The sequence below is a fragment of the Zootoca vivipara genome, chromosome 9, assembly GCF_963506605.1.
Source record: "Zootoca vivipara chromosome 9, rZooViv1.1, whole genome shotgun sequence".
Classification (NCBI taxonomy): Eukaryota; Metazoa; Chordata; class Lepidosauria; order Squamata; family Lacertidae; genus Zootoca; species Zootoca vivipara.
Window position 1 is genome coordinate 25,541,257 of NC_083284.1, and position 16,391 is coordinate 25,557,647.

Genomic DNA, 16,391 nt, shown 5'->3' on the forward strand with positions numbered 1-16,391 from the left:
GGAACCGCTATCCCCGCTGAGCTCATTGCCACGGTAACATTCCCACCCGACTTGCATTAGTCACTATTTCCTCCCACCTTTCGCTTTTGCGGGCAGCTCGGCGCGTAAAAGCGCACGGAGTCAGCCGAGTCAGAAGGCACATTCCCCCCCCCCCATCTGCGCATGCTCCCATCTGCCTCCTCACTCCCGGTCATGAATGAGGAGGGCGGGGCCTGAGAGGGGCCAGGGGGCGGGGCTCGAGGCTGCCAGCGACGGCCGACCTGGCAGGCACAGCGTGTGAGGGGGCCGGCGAAGGCGGGCGGAGCAGAGCGGAGTCTCCGCGCGGAGCGGGGGCTTCCGTTTTTATTCGTGGTCGCGCGACAGTGTGGCTTGTGGGTGTTTCTCCACATAACGCATAAACAAAAGACAGAGGGGGGGTCCCGTCGCCGTGCCGTTTCTTTACCTAGCTCGCGGCGGCCGTTGGGCGGCGGCGCCGTTGCCGAGGGACCGCCGTCATAGTCGGCTGGCGCTGCTGCGGCGGTTGGTGACTTAACGGACGCTGGTGGCCCTCGCGCGCGTGCGCACACGCGCTCACCCCTCAGCATGCCATGGGGAACAGCTGGGCGGCGCAGTGGTGCTGCTGGCTCTTCCCGAGACGGGAAGCGGGACGGATCCAGCGAGGAGGAGGGTAAGCACGGGACGTGGAAGAGGAGGCGGGACGGGCAGCGCTGGCTGGCGGTGACTCCACCTTTTCGAGGTGGGGGGAGGGGTAGGTAGCGCCCAGGTGGGACTGTAGGGCGAGTTGCCTCGCGGTTAAGCGGCGGAGTCTCGCGTCTCTTCATGCTCACACTGCCAAGATGTGGCAGCTGTCTCAGGTGTTAATGTAGGGAACAGGAAGGCGAGTCTAGCCACGGCCATCAGTCCACATTGCTGAATGGAGTCTCCATGTTCAGAGGCAGGATATCTCTGAATATTGCGGGGAGAGGGCTCTTCTCTAGTTTGTGCGGCTCCCCCCCCCCCCGGAAGCATTTGCTTGGCCTCTATAAACAGGATGCTCACGAGGTGGACCTTCGGTGTGATCCAGCAGGCCTCTCATGCTCTCCTGCCTAAAAGCCTGTAATGCGAGATTATAGCAACAGGAATCTGTCACAAAAGTTATAGGTGCCGTTTTTGCAGCTTCACCCAGGTCTTGGAAAGGGGGAAATGGTAGCGGGGAGTCGGCTGTGTGGCTGTTTTTCAAAAGTATATGGTTAGTGGCGGGGAAACGCACCTAACTAATGGGCTGTTTACCCCTCCCCCATAGGAAGGATTCAATAAAGAATGAAATGTCAGTGTTTCCTTATTGCTTCTACTGTCACTCAAGGTTCTCTAGTATTTATCCATAGCTGAAAGAACATCACTTGGGGGAAGGGAAGCAGATCAGTTCTCCTGACAAGAGAACTTGTATAGATAGATATATTCTTGGGGGGGGGGGGAATGCAAGGAAGAATTCAGAGTCTGCTGGCCCTTAGCTTGGCAATCAAATGGAGGACAGGTGCAACTTTACACGGATAGCCCACCCCCCACCCCCCACTGACAACTTGTAGCAGTAAACAAAAAATATATATCAGAAAAGCGGAATAACTTTTCATCTTAATGTATTGTAAATGATATAAAATGCTGTTGACTGCGGTTCAAAGCTGTAATACTACTAATCCATAAGAAGGTAGCAGTAAGAAGAGGGATAAAATAATGCTGGGAAGGATAGGAATTTCTGTGCTACATTTTATCATTTTTTTAGTTATATTTGTATCCTCTTTTTTCCTCCAAAGGCTTCAAGGTGGCATATATGGTTCTCCCTTTCCCCCATATTTTATTTTCACAATCCTGTGAGGTAGCTTATGCTGAGAAATAGTGACTGGTGCAAAGCCACCCAGTGAGCTTGATCACATGGAGCTTGATCTTATGCAGATTTACTCAGGCCCCAGTGAGTTCAGTGGATCTCACTCTCAAGTTGATCGGCAAAGGATTGCAGGATAAATGTAAAAAGTGTGTGCAAAGGGCTGTATGCCCTGTTCTTGCACAAGGGCAGAGGAAAATTAAATATCTGATTTGTGGTAGGTTTCTTTGAATTCCTACTGTAAAAGGCAAGGAGGCTAAATAAAGGATAGTTAGTTTTACAAAATGTAGTAAAAAAAGGCAGCAATAGAAAAGTTGATATTATAGTATGCATGTTTCACAACCCAATCTTATACACAACTGTAAGTTTGATTGAACTTATATCTCTGAGTAGACATCTATAGGATTGCAGTGGAAAGCATATCTGGATATTGGCTTCATCTAAGGCAAATCTTATCAGCTCCAGACAGAATGGGAGGGGTGAGGTGGGTTGTAGTCCAGCAACAACTAGAAGTGCATAAGTTTCCCATCCCTGATTAAGGGTTGTTGACTTGCCTACTGGCTTAGTTTCCCTTAAAAAAACGATTTTACTGATGTTTACATGAATTTGATTGAAACAATAACTAAGAAGGAAAGAGATGGTTTAAGCTGAGAAACATTTGTTTCAGCATAGATCGAAGGTCTATTTTGTGGTCCTATGAATATAAGCTTTCATCCCTTAGGTTTGCCTTTACTGTACTGCAGACACTGTGACATTCAAACAGGCAGCAATTATTTAGCGTACTAGATGCTACTTCAAGAAGGGGATATGACATTAAAGAATTCACAGAAACTAAGTCTTGTAGTTAATCTTCTAGGAAATAATATTGACAGTGTGTGATGTCAGGACCTCCCACTTTCCACAGAAATTAAAATAGACATAAAATCTGTAATATTTTAATACAACAAACTTTCAGTCGCTCAAAGGGATTTAGAATGATCTCACCAATTTACACTTCCTAGATTTGTTTGGTGTCTGAGTATTATGCCCATATTTTCCCTTAGCTTATTTAATATGCTCTGTATAGTTTGTATTCGTGTAGGCATATGGATGAGTAAGAGACAGTGTCAATAGCAGGCTACTTAGTTGCTCAGACAACAAGATATCTGTGTCTTTCCCCAGGTCTGCCAATTACAACAAAGGTGCATAAAGTACAGCATTTTTGAGAGCAAAATCCTAACTTCTTGAGACAGCAGCAGGGCTTAGTGGAGCAGCGGAACACTGCCACATCCAGAAAACTGCCTGCCATGGCAAACATTTAGGAGCAGGAAAAGTATGCATATTTGCTGGGCCAGCTCAAGGCTGAAGGGCTCTTAACTGGGCTGCTTGGCACAACTTGCTGTCAATTGTACTGGCTTAGGATCTAGTGGATCCTTTGCCAACTCTGCTCCCAAAACACCCATGGGGGTGTTATGCTGGCAGAAACTTCCACCTGTGCTTTCAGTAGAAGTGGAGAGCTTTATCATAGCAGAGACTCCTCGCTGGCACAGCCTGGCAAGACAAACACCTTAAGCCCATCAAAAACCCACCCATAGCAGTGGATCAGGGATTTGGATTGCTGTGTCCACAGCTCTAAAAATAGTAAAGGAGAAAAGTGTTTTTACCCTTTCTGCCAGCAGCCAAGGCCTTACTGAAAATTTATAGTGGGCCAGAGAACTGCAGCTAATCTGCATCAGTGTACTTTTCATATAATGTCAATGTCTGCAGCTTACTAAACTGCAGGTGGTGGATATTCTGCAATATTCTTAATTACTCTGAATTGTTGGGTTTTTGATTAAAAAAAGGTGGGTTAACCCTTAAGACCTTGGGAAACTTGAAATATGAAACAGTCAAAAAAATGCCTTTTAAAAATCTACCCGTTTCTTGGTAGTGCTTTGGGCCACACATCTTGTCAACCCCTGTTCTACCACCCTATATACTGCTCCGTGATCTTTCATTAAAGGGTGGTATATGTATTTAATAAATAATGATAACATGCAGTCCATTAATTTGTATGTATATTTGGATTGATTGAAACAATTAGTCTATATAGAATACACCTTACATACATTTCCATGCTGCTTGTTCTGAATATCTCCTGAATTTTTTTATAAACCTAATGTAAATTATCCAAGCATCACATGGTTCACCAAAAAAATGTTTTTTTAAAAAATGTAATCTATTTAATCATGTAGAAAGTGGTTTAATGCCAGTGGTTCTAGAAATTCTGTTTAAATTGTTTGTTGTTCAAGTTTCGTTGTCTGTGTGCTGCAGGCATAATTAGAAAGTAGGTCAGATCTGGTTTCTGTGCTCTCATTGTTAACTTTCACTTTATTCCTAGAGGGATCACAACATCATTCTTATAATGCTTCTGGGAATATATATATATAATTAGAGCTCTGGGCTTACTGTTATTTCCCTACCTGGAGAATACCTAAGGCCACCATATACAGCAAGCAATGTGTTTTATTATAGTTTTTTTATTTTTAAAAGGAGTAAATTTGTACATATTCTTAGTATCCAGAACATTATTGTATTTATATAATTATTGCAGAAGAGACTGCAATCCTGCAGAGGGGAAGAAGTATATTTTCCACCTCCTACTGTACAAATGGATCCCCCAGCCCTCCAGAACAGCCTTTCAGAGAGCTGCACATGGAAGGAATAGTTGGGGGAAATTACCTCTCTCCCCCTGATGCTCCAGTTGTAGTGGAACTCCATGCATGGTTTGTCATTCAACAGTATCTCATAGTACTCTGCCTAAAGTGATAAGTCAATATATCATCAGCACAATATTGATTAATCCTTTTGAAAATACACAAGCATAATAGGTGCCCATACTGTTGTTGATAACAAGGCCATGCTTACATTGCCCATGCCATACTGTAAATCTACTGTAATTGGTTTCCACACTTACACCAGTCCCTTTTACAGGGTATATGCTGCATTTCTCATGCACTGGATAACATGAAAATCAGACCTTTTTTCTTTTAAATGGAGGGCATTCCAATAAAAATGTCTACTTAATATAACATTTGAACCACATGATGTGTACTTTAATATCCCTCCAAATGTTTCATGTCAAATGCTTGTGTTTGAGGACAAAAAATATTATGGATTTTATTATTATTATTATTATTATTATTATTATTATTATTATTGACTAAATACAAGCAAATGTAAATATTCTGAATTAGATCACTCATCAGAAAAATGTTTCTAGAAAACCCACATTGCTATACGCAGCTCTTAAAAGATACAGAACTGTAGTGTTGAAAGTTTCTGAGAATAGAGAAAACTATTCTAAGAACTCTTCAGTTATAAAACTAATTACCGTTGTGGTAAATGTTGGTTTATTTTCTAGATCAAAGTACTTCAGGACCTGTGCCACAGGAGAACACTTCACTATAGAGGTGAGTAAAGGCTTTCCATTCCAAAACTTACTGCTTCTTTCATTTTGGAACTGCTGTAATAGGAGAAAAACGATCACATTTCCAAATTGAAAAATGTGAAAGGAAGTATCGGATGCATTTTGTATCTAAACATATGGCATCTAGGAGTAGAAGAAATATCTGTTTCCCTGTGAAGGGTGGCAGTTGGATCCAGCAGACTTCTCTTTCCACAGGTGAAGAAGGAAGTGGTTATTTTCCCTCTCTTTAAAATCGATGGGAGGAAAAATGGTAAAAGTTCATTGCACAGTGGGAAGCTTTCATAACCTTTTGCCAGCACAAGACCAGCAATGCTTCGGAAGTGACAGTTATTCCCTGTGCCTGCCTGACCTCCATAGAATTACTTTAATAGCATAAGAAATACAATAACAAAGTTGATGGGTATGTTTGTGTGATTTCTGTTTTTACCAAAACTTTGCAAGTGCCCACTGAGTTTGCATAGGTACTTAAATAAGATCAAGAACATATTGGGTGATATATGTCTAAATACATGTTCATTTTTCGCTGTAATACTTGTTTAATTGAAATATTGTTCTATCTACTTACAGTTTGAGAATCTAGTGGAAAGCGATGAGGTAAGGTCATTAGAACAATTTTATATGTAAAGTGGATCATTGGCCTTCCAAAGCATGTTTGAACCAAGGGTAACCTAAAAGGCTATAAACTGGAAAAACATGGAAAGAAACAGTTTTTTAAACAGCCTCTTTATATAATGAGTTGATAATTGCTTTGAAAACTATGTTCCCCGAGACTGTCTCTGAGCAGGGCTATATACAAACAAGCACAGCTTTGCCTAGCTCTTAAGTCGCCAATATGTTATAGATGGAGTTACAGATCATTGAATCAAAATGTATAAAGACAGGGTTTTTAAATCACAGATTGATCCATATATTTAATTTCTAATTTTTAAAAGGATAGTGGGGTTGCTTGTTAAAACAAATCTATCAGTTCTGTTTCAAAGATAGCATGATAATACAATTGTTATAGCCTTTAATATTGGGTATCTCTTGATAATTTTTAATAGGGTGAGAGTCCAGGAAGCAACCAGAGGTGGGTATTTATAACACATTTTCTCTCTCCCCCACCCACTATTATTTTCACCTTGTTTCATTATTCTGATCATCTACTTTTCCTATTAGCAGGGTGATTTTGTCTGAAATATTGGGTTCTTTATCAGAGTGCCTTTTGGCCTTTTGAGTGGACAGATTGGCAGGTGGATAATTTTCCATCTCTAAAAATGCATTGTTTCTTAAAATTATAAATAGTAACATTTTGAATAGGTATATATCAGCTAAATTAGGCAATTTCAGAACTGTAATCATTTTTTTCAAATCACTACCCCTAAGAACCATGCATCCATATAAAATAAATACAAATGGGTGTCTCTTTTTGGGTGTGTTAAAATGTCTATGTTAACAGTTTATAATGCCTTTACTATGACTTAAAATAGCTACACATATTCCAATGAAATAAATTCCAAGCAAAGTTTTTAATTTGTCTTCATTTGCAAGAGAGGTCTATCCTTAAAATCCAAATCAGTGTCTTTTTGATGTCTTCTTAAAATTTTATTTTGGTAAGTCAATAGTAGTCCCAATTTTTCTAGTCTGAACAATTATCAATATATTAATATCTATTTTCTAATATGTATAAGCTAAATCATGAAGTCCAGAGGGTGGCAATATGACAACAGGCCTTTTCTGCAGTGGCTTCCCATTTGTGGAATGCTCTCCCCAGGGAGGTTTCCCTAGCACCTTCATTATATATCTTTAGGTGCCAGGAAAAAACATTCCTTTTCAACCAGGCCTTTGGCTGATTAATATTCTACAGCCTTTTAAATGTGTTTGTGGGAGGAGGGAGGCTATTTTGTTGTTTTTGTTTTAACTATTTGTGCTTTTACCCTGTATTTGTATTTTGTGAACCACCCTGAGATCTTGTGATGAAGGGCAGTATATAAATCTAATAAATTATATAAATTCTAATATTGCCATAATTTATCATTTTTTTTTTCTGAAGTAAGAATTGCTACTGTAATGTACAAAATTTAATGTATCCCTTTTCACAATCTAAATAAAAATATGCAGACAAAAAGGAAAATAAATAATGTACTGTATGTTTTATAAATATTGGAATATTTTAGTTAATCATGTAGGACAGCAGAAACATCTAGCGAAGGATAGATCTGGCCTTTGGAGACAGTCTCCATGACAGCTTGCTGAGGAAGCTGGTGGAGCAGAGTGCCAAGTGGGCAGCCTCTTTCTTCTTCCTTTTTCTCCAGACCTTTGACTGAAGAAGAAATTGCTGATCTAAGGGGAAGGCACTACAATTCCATTGCTGAAAAACAAAGAACATTAGATGATAGACTTCTGTCAGAGGTAGGCATAGTAACCATTCATGTATGCACAGTTGTATATACCAATAACTGTCTGACAAAAGTGGAAGCTTGATATGGTGAATGGGGCAAGCTAGGTCTAACACCGTTAACAGGATATGACAGAAGAAAAAAGAAAGCTACAGTACAGTAGTTAAGAGTTCTCTCTATGGAAACAGAAAAGTGCTGTGAAGAACTAAGTAGAAAAGCTTCCACTTGTGGGTAGTTTTGAATGTTAAAAGGAAATGCTAACAGATCATGCACAAATTACTTGTACATCCTATTTTCGTACTTTCAGTCTAGTGGGGCTCTTTGTATGATCATATGTACATGTTGGGTTTAAATTATGTACATGTCTGACTTCTGTTTATGATCTAGTTAATATGCTTAATTCAAATAACAATTGATATTGGAAGATAGTATGAAAATAGTTTCTTTTTTTAATCACACCAGTAAATTTTGTGTTTTGTATTTTTCATGAATAACCTTTCCTTTAAATTTAGTGCACTTATTTTCATAGGAAAGATAGCTAGGTTCTCTTTTGTTAATCCTTACTGTTTTGTTCATATACAGTTAGCCAAACAAGAGGAGAAGTTAAGAATAGAAGAGGAGACTTTATATGCTGCGCAGCGTGAAGCAGCCAGGGCAGCAAAGCAGAGAAAGCTCTTGGAGGTGAGGGGAGAAGACCCCAAAATATATGTATCAGAGCCCCTGTTGTGTATCTTGCTCTTAGTTTCACATGCTATGTTAAACAGAACATCCCAAGTAAAGTATCTTTGTAGTAGTTTCTAATTCCTTTAATCTCTTGAGCAGAGTATCAAATATTTTATATAGCACATTAGTATCCATATATTTAATATGTTTCTACTATTGAACCTGTGGTGAGCAGATAACAGTTGGCCAGTTACTTAAAACATTCTGAAGATACTAACTGCAGGCTAGTCAATCTTGCAGAAGATTGTAGGATCATTAATCTTTTCGTTATATTGACAATTTGTCAATTTTATGGAAGTAAGTGAAATTTTAAAATTATTCTGGATCATAACTGTTAGTGTGAACTTACTGTGTCTGAACACACTACAAACTGTAGATGGGGGTTGGAGATAGCTTTGCAAAATCTAGGATAAGGATCTTGTCCTGCAATACTAAGCTTGCTTTGAAAGGAAGTGAACCCATATGATAAATGTGAATGATAAATTGATAGGGCATGGATGGGTGCCCTTTTATTTTTCTTTCGAGAGATGTATTCCGTTTTGGGGTACCGGTAATCGTTTGTGGCACATGGGCCAAATGTATGTACAGGGTCAAAATCGGTTATGGTACAGGGATAGAGTAAATGTGAGTGGCATCCTCTTCTTTCTTTCCTCTCCTCCACTACCTAGCAGGGAGATACCACTCTTGCCAGAAGTCTGAACTGATCACTTGCAGAGGGCTGAGGGTCATATGCAGTTCAAGGGCTGTAGGTTGCCCATCCCGGGTTAGAGCACCTGAGAGACTTGAGTTCAGTTACTCAACCTAGAAAGTCACTATCTCTTAGCGCAGCTTGCCTCACTGGGCAGGAGGTGGGGGAAGAGCCATGTACACCTCCCTAGTGTCCTTGGAGGAGGGTAGAATAATAACACATAAGTAGATATCAATGACGAAGATTCACATTTATAATTTTTAAATGACTTCTAAAATATATAACTTTACCACTTGCTCCTTTTGCAGGGTGGGGATGCTTTTGGGGTTTTTGTTCTCCTTTGTTTTGTATGCTTTTTACTCCACACCTAGCAGCCATCATTCTTCATAGAGAAGCATTATTGAAATTTTGTGCAAATATGTTCATGATTGATTTCTGGAATGCATCAGAAATCAATAATGTCCTGTAGTGGGAAGAGAGAGGAGTCATAGAGGGATGGTTCCTCCCACTCACTCCACTGTGCAGGGATCACCTTCATTCCCTGCATAAAATGAACTTATGGCAAGAAGCCCAACATATATATTAAGTATTAACAATGTTAACAGTTACAGGTAGGTAGCCGTGTTGGTCTGAGTCGAAGCAAAATAAAAAAATTCCTTCAGTAGCACCTTAAAGACCAACTAAGTTTTTATTTTGGTATGAGCTTTCGTGTGCATGCACACGAAAGTTGGTCTTTAAGGTGCTACTGAAGGAATGTTAACAGTGTTAAGTAAGGAGTGCATGTGCCTTCTCTTTCTCCTTGTACCTCCACCTTAAGAGGAGACATCTTATTAAGTAACAGTGTCCCATAACATCAAACTGGAAATTTGTGGTTTAAGCTCTACGTCCAGAATCACAATTTCCTAAATGAGACATTGCAGGTAACTGCTTTAGCAAAAATACCTAAGTCTCCAACCAAGCCAGATAAACAAGGGCAAGATGGAGCATTCAAATTTCTTGGTCATCCATATTTCAGCAAACCAGTTTGTTGGAGCAGCAGAGCTAAGTCTGAACATGGTCATATATAATACTAAGAGTTTTAACTTCTTGCCACATGATCTGTGTGAGGAAGTGGATTCAATGCAATTAGGAACTCTAAAGCAAAGGTAAGTGGAATACCAGATCCTTATGAAGTATAAAGGATTAGTATTTTGGAATAATGATAATAATAAATCCTAAATATTTATGTTGCATCCCAGGGTTTCTGGCAGCCACTGAAAAGGTTTTTGGACTTTGTAATTTAATAACCAACTAAATCCAAGTGATTTTTAGGGGAGGCAAAGTGTATTCTAGCATTTTACTTTGTCCAGCAATTGTGTCACACTTTTATTAAAATAAACAGCACACTGATGTATCTGTCACTGGTGTTGCTTGCATCAGAAATGACATAGTTAAATGCAGCCCCACGTACTGGACTGCTTCTAAATGTTATCCAACGCCTGTATTTTAGCTGATGAAATGTCTTTGATTTCTTTTTTTCTACATTTGTTAAATTATGTATTTTATTTTGTTTTGTTGTCCTTATGGTACTGTCCTTTCAAGAATGACTAGGAATGGATTCTCTGCAACAAACAAATCTGAGAAGGGCTGTATCTCGATGGTAGAACAGCTGGGAGACCCAAGGTGTCATGCAAGTGACATCACATGGCGTGCCAAGGCCTGATAGGACCCGGTGCACTGTGTGACTCAGACATGTGTCCCCCGAAAATATGGGTCAGAACCCAGTACACCTGACATGTACTTAGCATATAGAAGGACGCAATGTTCTGACACAATATAAGACAGCTTCTTGTGTGCCTAATTATTTATCTAGTCCTCCTTCATTCTTAAACTGCTTACAAAAATAGCCACAGGTGCCACTAAAAAGTTACGAAGAACCAAGAACAGAATGAAATTCGTTTCTGTAAGTTACGAAGCAGGATAGAATTGTGAGACATTTTCAACTGTATTTCCAGGTCATGGGATTTGCTCAGTCACATCCTTGAGCACCCTCCAGTTTGTTTATATTTTTATATTTTATGGAAAGGCGGTATAGAAATGTCATAGAGAAAAAAGCCTCATTCTGCTTTTAATGAGAAACAATCAGGCACTGTGCAGACAGGCATAATAGTTGAACATATAAACTGTCCTGTTGAGTAGGTGTGTTCATACACTTGGCTTGGACTAGAGTTTAAACTAAACTGTATTCTTTTGAGTTTATTTCTTGAAACGTATGCTCATTTTTCTTTAATCTTAGCAGCAACGACTGCAAAGACAACTGGCAAGCAATGGAGATGGTTTAAGGTAAGATATTCAGTCAATAGCCTTAAATATTTAGCTTGCCAGGGAATTTGAAATCCCTGTATAATTTTAACGCAGAAACAACTTCAATTGTGAATTCATTTGAAGCAGCAGGTGGATGTATCCTTGTTCCCTTTATAAATTTGTAGGTTGCAAATTCACAGATTTAGAATGAAACTGGAAGAAATTGGCTAGGGTTAGGGTTAGCAGTATTGAACTGAAACCACAAAATCTCTCATAAACCTGTACGTTTTTAGAAATAGGATTTTGATTAGTAAGACTTTCATCCACACTCATAAACACCTGGGAATCAATTTCCTGCAGGAAGGGCTCATTCCATTCACAGAAGGGACTGAGATCCAGCAGATGCTTCCACTAGAGAAACAGAGACACTTTTTTGGCCAATTCCCCTTCCCCTGGCAGCCCCCTCCCCTATGCAACTTCTCAGACAGTCTCAGAGAGTCCTGCGACCCTCCGAAGCAAGGGGGCTCCAGGGGGAAGAAAAATAAGTTAAAATATTCTCCCACATCCCATTCCTCTAACAGGAGTGTATTACACTAGCTCCAACTCATCACACTCAAAATGTTGGAAACTATGTTGGTGTTGTAAGCCAATCTTTGGTTCTGAACTTGGTCCTCCTTGATGTAACTTGTTTGTTATTTCACAGCTCAGTGACAGAAGAGGACTTTGATTCATACCTGAGGAATGTAAAACTACAATATGAAGCTTTTCGGAGCAGCAGTAAGTCTTTTTGGTGTGTGGATGTTCTTCAGCCACAGCTTTTATTGCTGCTACTAAGTAGCTCAAATATTGCAAATATTTCTTTTAAAATTATTCAACGTCCTAGAGGAACATCTACTGATCTGCAATAGGAACCCATTGTTTTCATATGCAGGCTTTATTTTAAAGTGTTAATACATTTTGGTATATATATATATCCTAGGGTTACTGTTGTATATGTCCTTATTAAAGAGAATGTTGCTTGGCATATGTGCAATCAAAATTCCACAATACATATTCTAGATAATAGTTGTCTGGCTTTTTGCAGATTTTAATATTACTAAAGCTAAAAGCTGTTGGGCTGGTGTATTGTTTAATGGTGCTGGTATATTTGAACTATAAATACTTGTTTTGCTCACAGGGCTGTCCTCAGATGCCACTGTTCTGACACCAAATACAGAGAGCAGTTGTGACTTGATGACAAAAACCAAATCAACAAGTGGAAATGATGACAGTAATTCCTTAGATTTAGAATGGGAAGATGAAGAAGGTATTTGTTCTGTGCTTTATTGATTTTGCTGACCTAAGCATATAAATAATACCAAAGGTCTGTTTGAATATCTAAGCAAATAGATACTGTTGCAATATTTAAAAAACACAGAGTGGGGTGAAATCCCATTTCAATATTCCTCTCAAGAGTTGCATATCTTGCTTCCATAGTGTGGAAACTGGGAATTGGGAGAGGAATGTAACTTATAAGTGTTTGTTGGTTTGGTTAAGTGAAGTAGAATTGCCAGAATAAGCCAATGTTAATGTAAAAACCTCAATAAAACGCAAATGCAGTCATATGAAATTAGTTGCTCCCCAGTTTCCATTTCTTCTTGCATTTCTGTTGCAGGGTAGGTTCTTTTTAGATTTAAACAGCGAGTTGATGAGACCTTGACAGTCTTAACTGCTTGCTTTTTTGCATTATGGAATTACTGTTTTTTACATTTATGGCAGATATAACTTTGCAAAACTAGCATAATGTTTTTGCTATTGAATGAACTGTGAGTTGTAGTAGTAGTAGTAATAATAATTGCTGCGGTGGCGGCTGCTGCAATGTCTTTGAAGGCAAGTGCTAATGGCCTGTTACTACTTCATTATTTCCTATTCAGGTGCAATAATGTAGTGACTATTTTTTCACTTCTGGTGTGCCTAAACAGAAACTTGTATTCTGCAAACTCAGAAGGCAGTGTGTTTTTCAAAGATGCCTGTGATTTATAGTTCACAGGAAAGCATTTAAATGTTTTAAAGGGGCTAATTAAGATTTAAAATAAAGAGAAACAAGCTGGACATACTTTTAAGAAAGAGAGCCAGTTCACCTCATCAATCATATATTCCTTTGGCTGCTATTTAATTCAGGATGCATCTCTCATTGAAAGTCAAATGCATGGTTGTTCCCAAAAATAGTAAACTGCTTTTAAAACAGTTTTTAAATTGCAGGCATGAACAGAATGGTCCCATTGCGAGAACGCTCAAAAACTGAAGAAGACATACTTCGAGCAGCACTAAAATTTAGCAGCAAGAAAACTGGAAGTAACCCAACTTCTGCATCTGATGATTCTAATGGTTTGGAATGGGAGAATGATTTTGTTAGTGCTGAAATGGATGATAATGGCAACTCTGAGTATGCTGGCTTTGTAAACCCCGTTTTAGAACTGTCTGCATCAGACCCAAAAAAATCTGATACTGACCAACAAGACAGATAATGAAATTGTGTGGCCCTTGGCTATCTGACCAAATGGTTGAAGTTGGGGAGAAACCTACAAATCTGTATTGTGCACAATCCTCCCAATCATTGCTGCTGCACAGCCTCCTTTAAAATAAGGAAGTTGCACAGTGACAGTACTTGGTGAACTGAGCTCCAGATTTCCTCTAGAAAAAGGAAACTATGTCAGTTGAAAGAATGAAGAGTATGGTTTGCTATCTGAATTCAGAATTTTAAGTGCAATTTTATCATCTACCTTTGAAATTCTTTGAAAATACTTGAGTGATTCTGTTGTATCTATTGTTTGGTTTTAGTACACAATTGTCTGCACTAAATGACACATCACAGCTTGATGTTTTAATCAACGATCTTGTTCTAGAGCTCTATTTCTAATTTCTTTGAATCTAGGATGAGCAACCTGTTTCAACCTGAGGGCTATCTCTCATGGGAAACATTTCAGGGGCCACATGGCAGTAATGGTTGAGCCAGAAGCAAAAGTGGGCAGGGCTAACATACCTTGTTCCGCAGTCTACATTCCAGCCATGCAAAAACCAGAATTTATTATGTGTGTGCTCGGACGCACACAGTCTCTCCATCCAGGTAAGCAAGAGGTTCAAGGATATATTGTTGCCAGGCAGAAGCACTGGAATAGGGCTGTTGAGAAATGTGGCCTTTGAGAGAGTCCCAAGAGCGAGATAGAGAAGTCTGAAGAGCCATATTCAGCTCTCTTATGCATCCTTGCTTTAAGTATTGACATTGGCACAATAATTTATATAGGAAGTACTTAAAACCTTGATACTTGAATATTAGAACAATTTTACAGGTATTATTTTTTCTGTTCAACTTGTTCTGATAAGAAGAAATGAAATTTTACATGTGAAATTAATCTTCGACCCTTCCCTTTTATTTATTGACTTCATGAAACTGACCAGATCCCTCCCAAGCACAATGCCTCTCACACAAGTATCGTATAAGACATTATTGTTCGTGTGCAGTAATGAGCTAGTGAATAGTTAGAAAACTTTGAAAGAATCTGTTTTAAACACTGGAAATGAAAAGGCTGGTTTTGGGAAGTAAAACTTTAGATTCTACAGAACCAAAGGTTCAGTTTCCGTACCAACTTGAAATGCCAAAAGATGCACATATTTTTAAGTTGTGCACAAATAATCTTGTTTCACTGTTGCTATCTTAATGAACACTGATATTAATATTGGAAACTCAAAAATAGTGTTCTTTTGATATGGAAGATGTAAAGCATGACTAATTTCTGTGGCTGTATTAATGCAAATTAGTATTCCAGTCCAAACTTACCTGGTATGTGAAAGTTCCATTCATTTAACTAATTAAGATTAGTGACAAAAGCTGTAACTTAATCAAGTTTAATTATTACTGGAAATATGTTGGGGAATGATGATGATGATATTGCCTAATATTTTATTTCTCTTAAAAATTGTCCTGTGGATTTTAATTCTAAAGAGAAGATCCTCGGTGCCAGTTAGAATTATTCTGGCGCCCATGACTCACTGCAGAAAAGCCTCTATCCTCTCCTCTCTCCCCACCCCAGAAAAGAAAGCTGCTTTGAAATGGTACTTGCTGTTTAATAAACCACCACAGTACATGTCTGCCATGCGGATTTTAGCTTCATGGAAAATCTGAATATTGCAGAGTTCAGCAGTACAGTCAATCAGAGAGCAAGAGTACTTGATTTACATGATTTCTTAATACTTCCTTCTTCTAGGGATTTCTGCTTGCTAGCTTCCTAAATGGAGAGGTTGCTTTTGCAGATATTTACAAGCAGCTGCTACAAGGGCAAGGAAACACAAAGCAGCAGCACAGAAAATAATCGATCAACTTTAGTAGCAGTTCTGTCTCCTGCTGAAGCTTTGCTACCAATGGCATCACCCTTTGTTATGGCCATAAACTGGGGGGGAAATGACAGCATTTACTTTCCTTACTCAGACCCAATCTCAACATCTCTATCTCTATTGCCCAGTAAGAGGCCTTCATTACTATTATGTTATCAGTAATCTCTCTCTTTTGGCTCCTGCTCCTTTTACCTCTTCTTGCTCTCACAATCTTTGATTAATTTATAATACTTCATTACAGACTCCAAATGTTTGCCTTTTATACATTTTATTCACTGTCCCAATAATATGGATGTAAAGTGGTCAGTGGCAATAAATAATTATCAAATGTTTATATAGTTATTTTAACCCATATAGTATGCCAGGATCACTATAGATTGGTTTGTCTCTCCCTGTGCCTTTTATGTTTAAAAAAGATATTGGCCACATGTACATATGACATTAAACTGCTTATCCTTTCTTAATGTATTGCATTTCATAATTGGGAGCTTTGTTGCATAATATATTTTCATTTTAAGTGTTGCATTTTGCAATGCCTGTAATATGCTTTATTATAAGATTTCTACACTTCAGATGTATATTTTTGGTTTTGACATGCGCTACTGTCTCTTCCTGACTTTTTCATGTTATCAGTCCTTGAAA

General features: G+C 38.9%; 1 protein-coding gene across 2 annotated transcripts; it reads left to right on the forward strand.

Moving 5' to 3' along the window:
• The first annotated feature begins 253 nt into the window (after window positions 1–253).
• AP1AR (adaptor related protein complex 1 associated regulatory protein) lies at window positions 254–14,491 on the forward strand. Of its 2 annotated transcripts, none has more exons than XM_035114112.2 (10): window positions 254–667; window positions 5,241–5,289; window positions 5,874–5,900; window positions 6,350–6,375; window positions 7,601–7,697; window positions 8,267–8,365; window positions 11,371–11,417; window positions 12,082–12,155; window positions 12,556–12,684; window positions 13,620–14,491. In XM_035114112.2, the coding sequence occupies exons 1-10, from the start codon at window positions 588–590 to the stop codon at window positions 13,883–13,885; spliced, it is 894 nt and encodes a 297-aa protein (XP_034970003.2). In that variant the 5' UTR covers window positions 254–587; the 3' UTR covers window positions 13,886–14,491. The 2 variants fall into 2 exon arrangements, with proteins under 2 accessions (XP_034970003.2, XP_060134495.1); XM_060278512.1 differs by having other exon boundaries at window positions 11,374–11,417.
• The last annotated feature ends 1,900 nt before the right edge of the window (window positions 14,492–16,391 follow it).

Coding starts and splice junctions, on each gene's coding strand:
- AP1AR (XM_035114112.2), top strand. CDS start 588: ATGGGGAACAGCTGGGCGGCGCAGTGGTGCTGCTGGCTCTTCCCGAGA. Junction 668..5,240: donor CGGATCCAGCGAGGAGGAGG/GTAAGCACGGGA, acceptor TTTATTTTCTAG/ATCAAAGTACTTCAGGACCT. Junction 7,698..8,266: donor ATGATAGACTTCTGTCAGAG/GTAGGCATAGTA, acceptor GTTCATATACAG/TTAGCCAAACAAGAGGAGAA.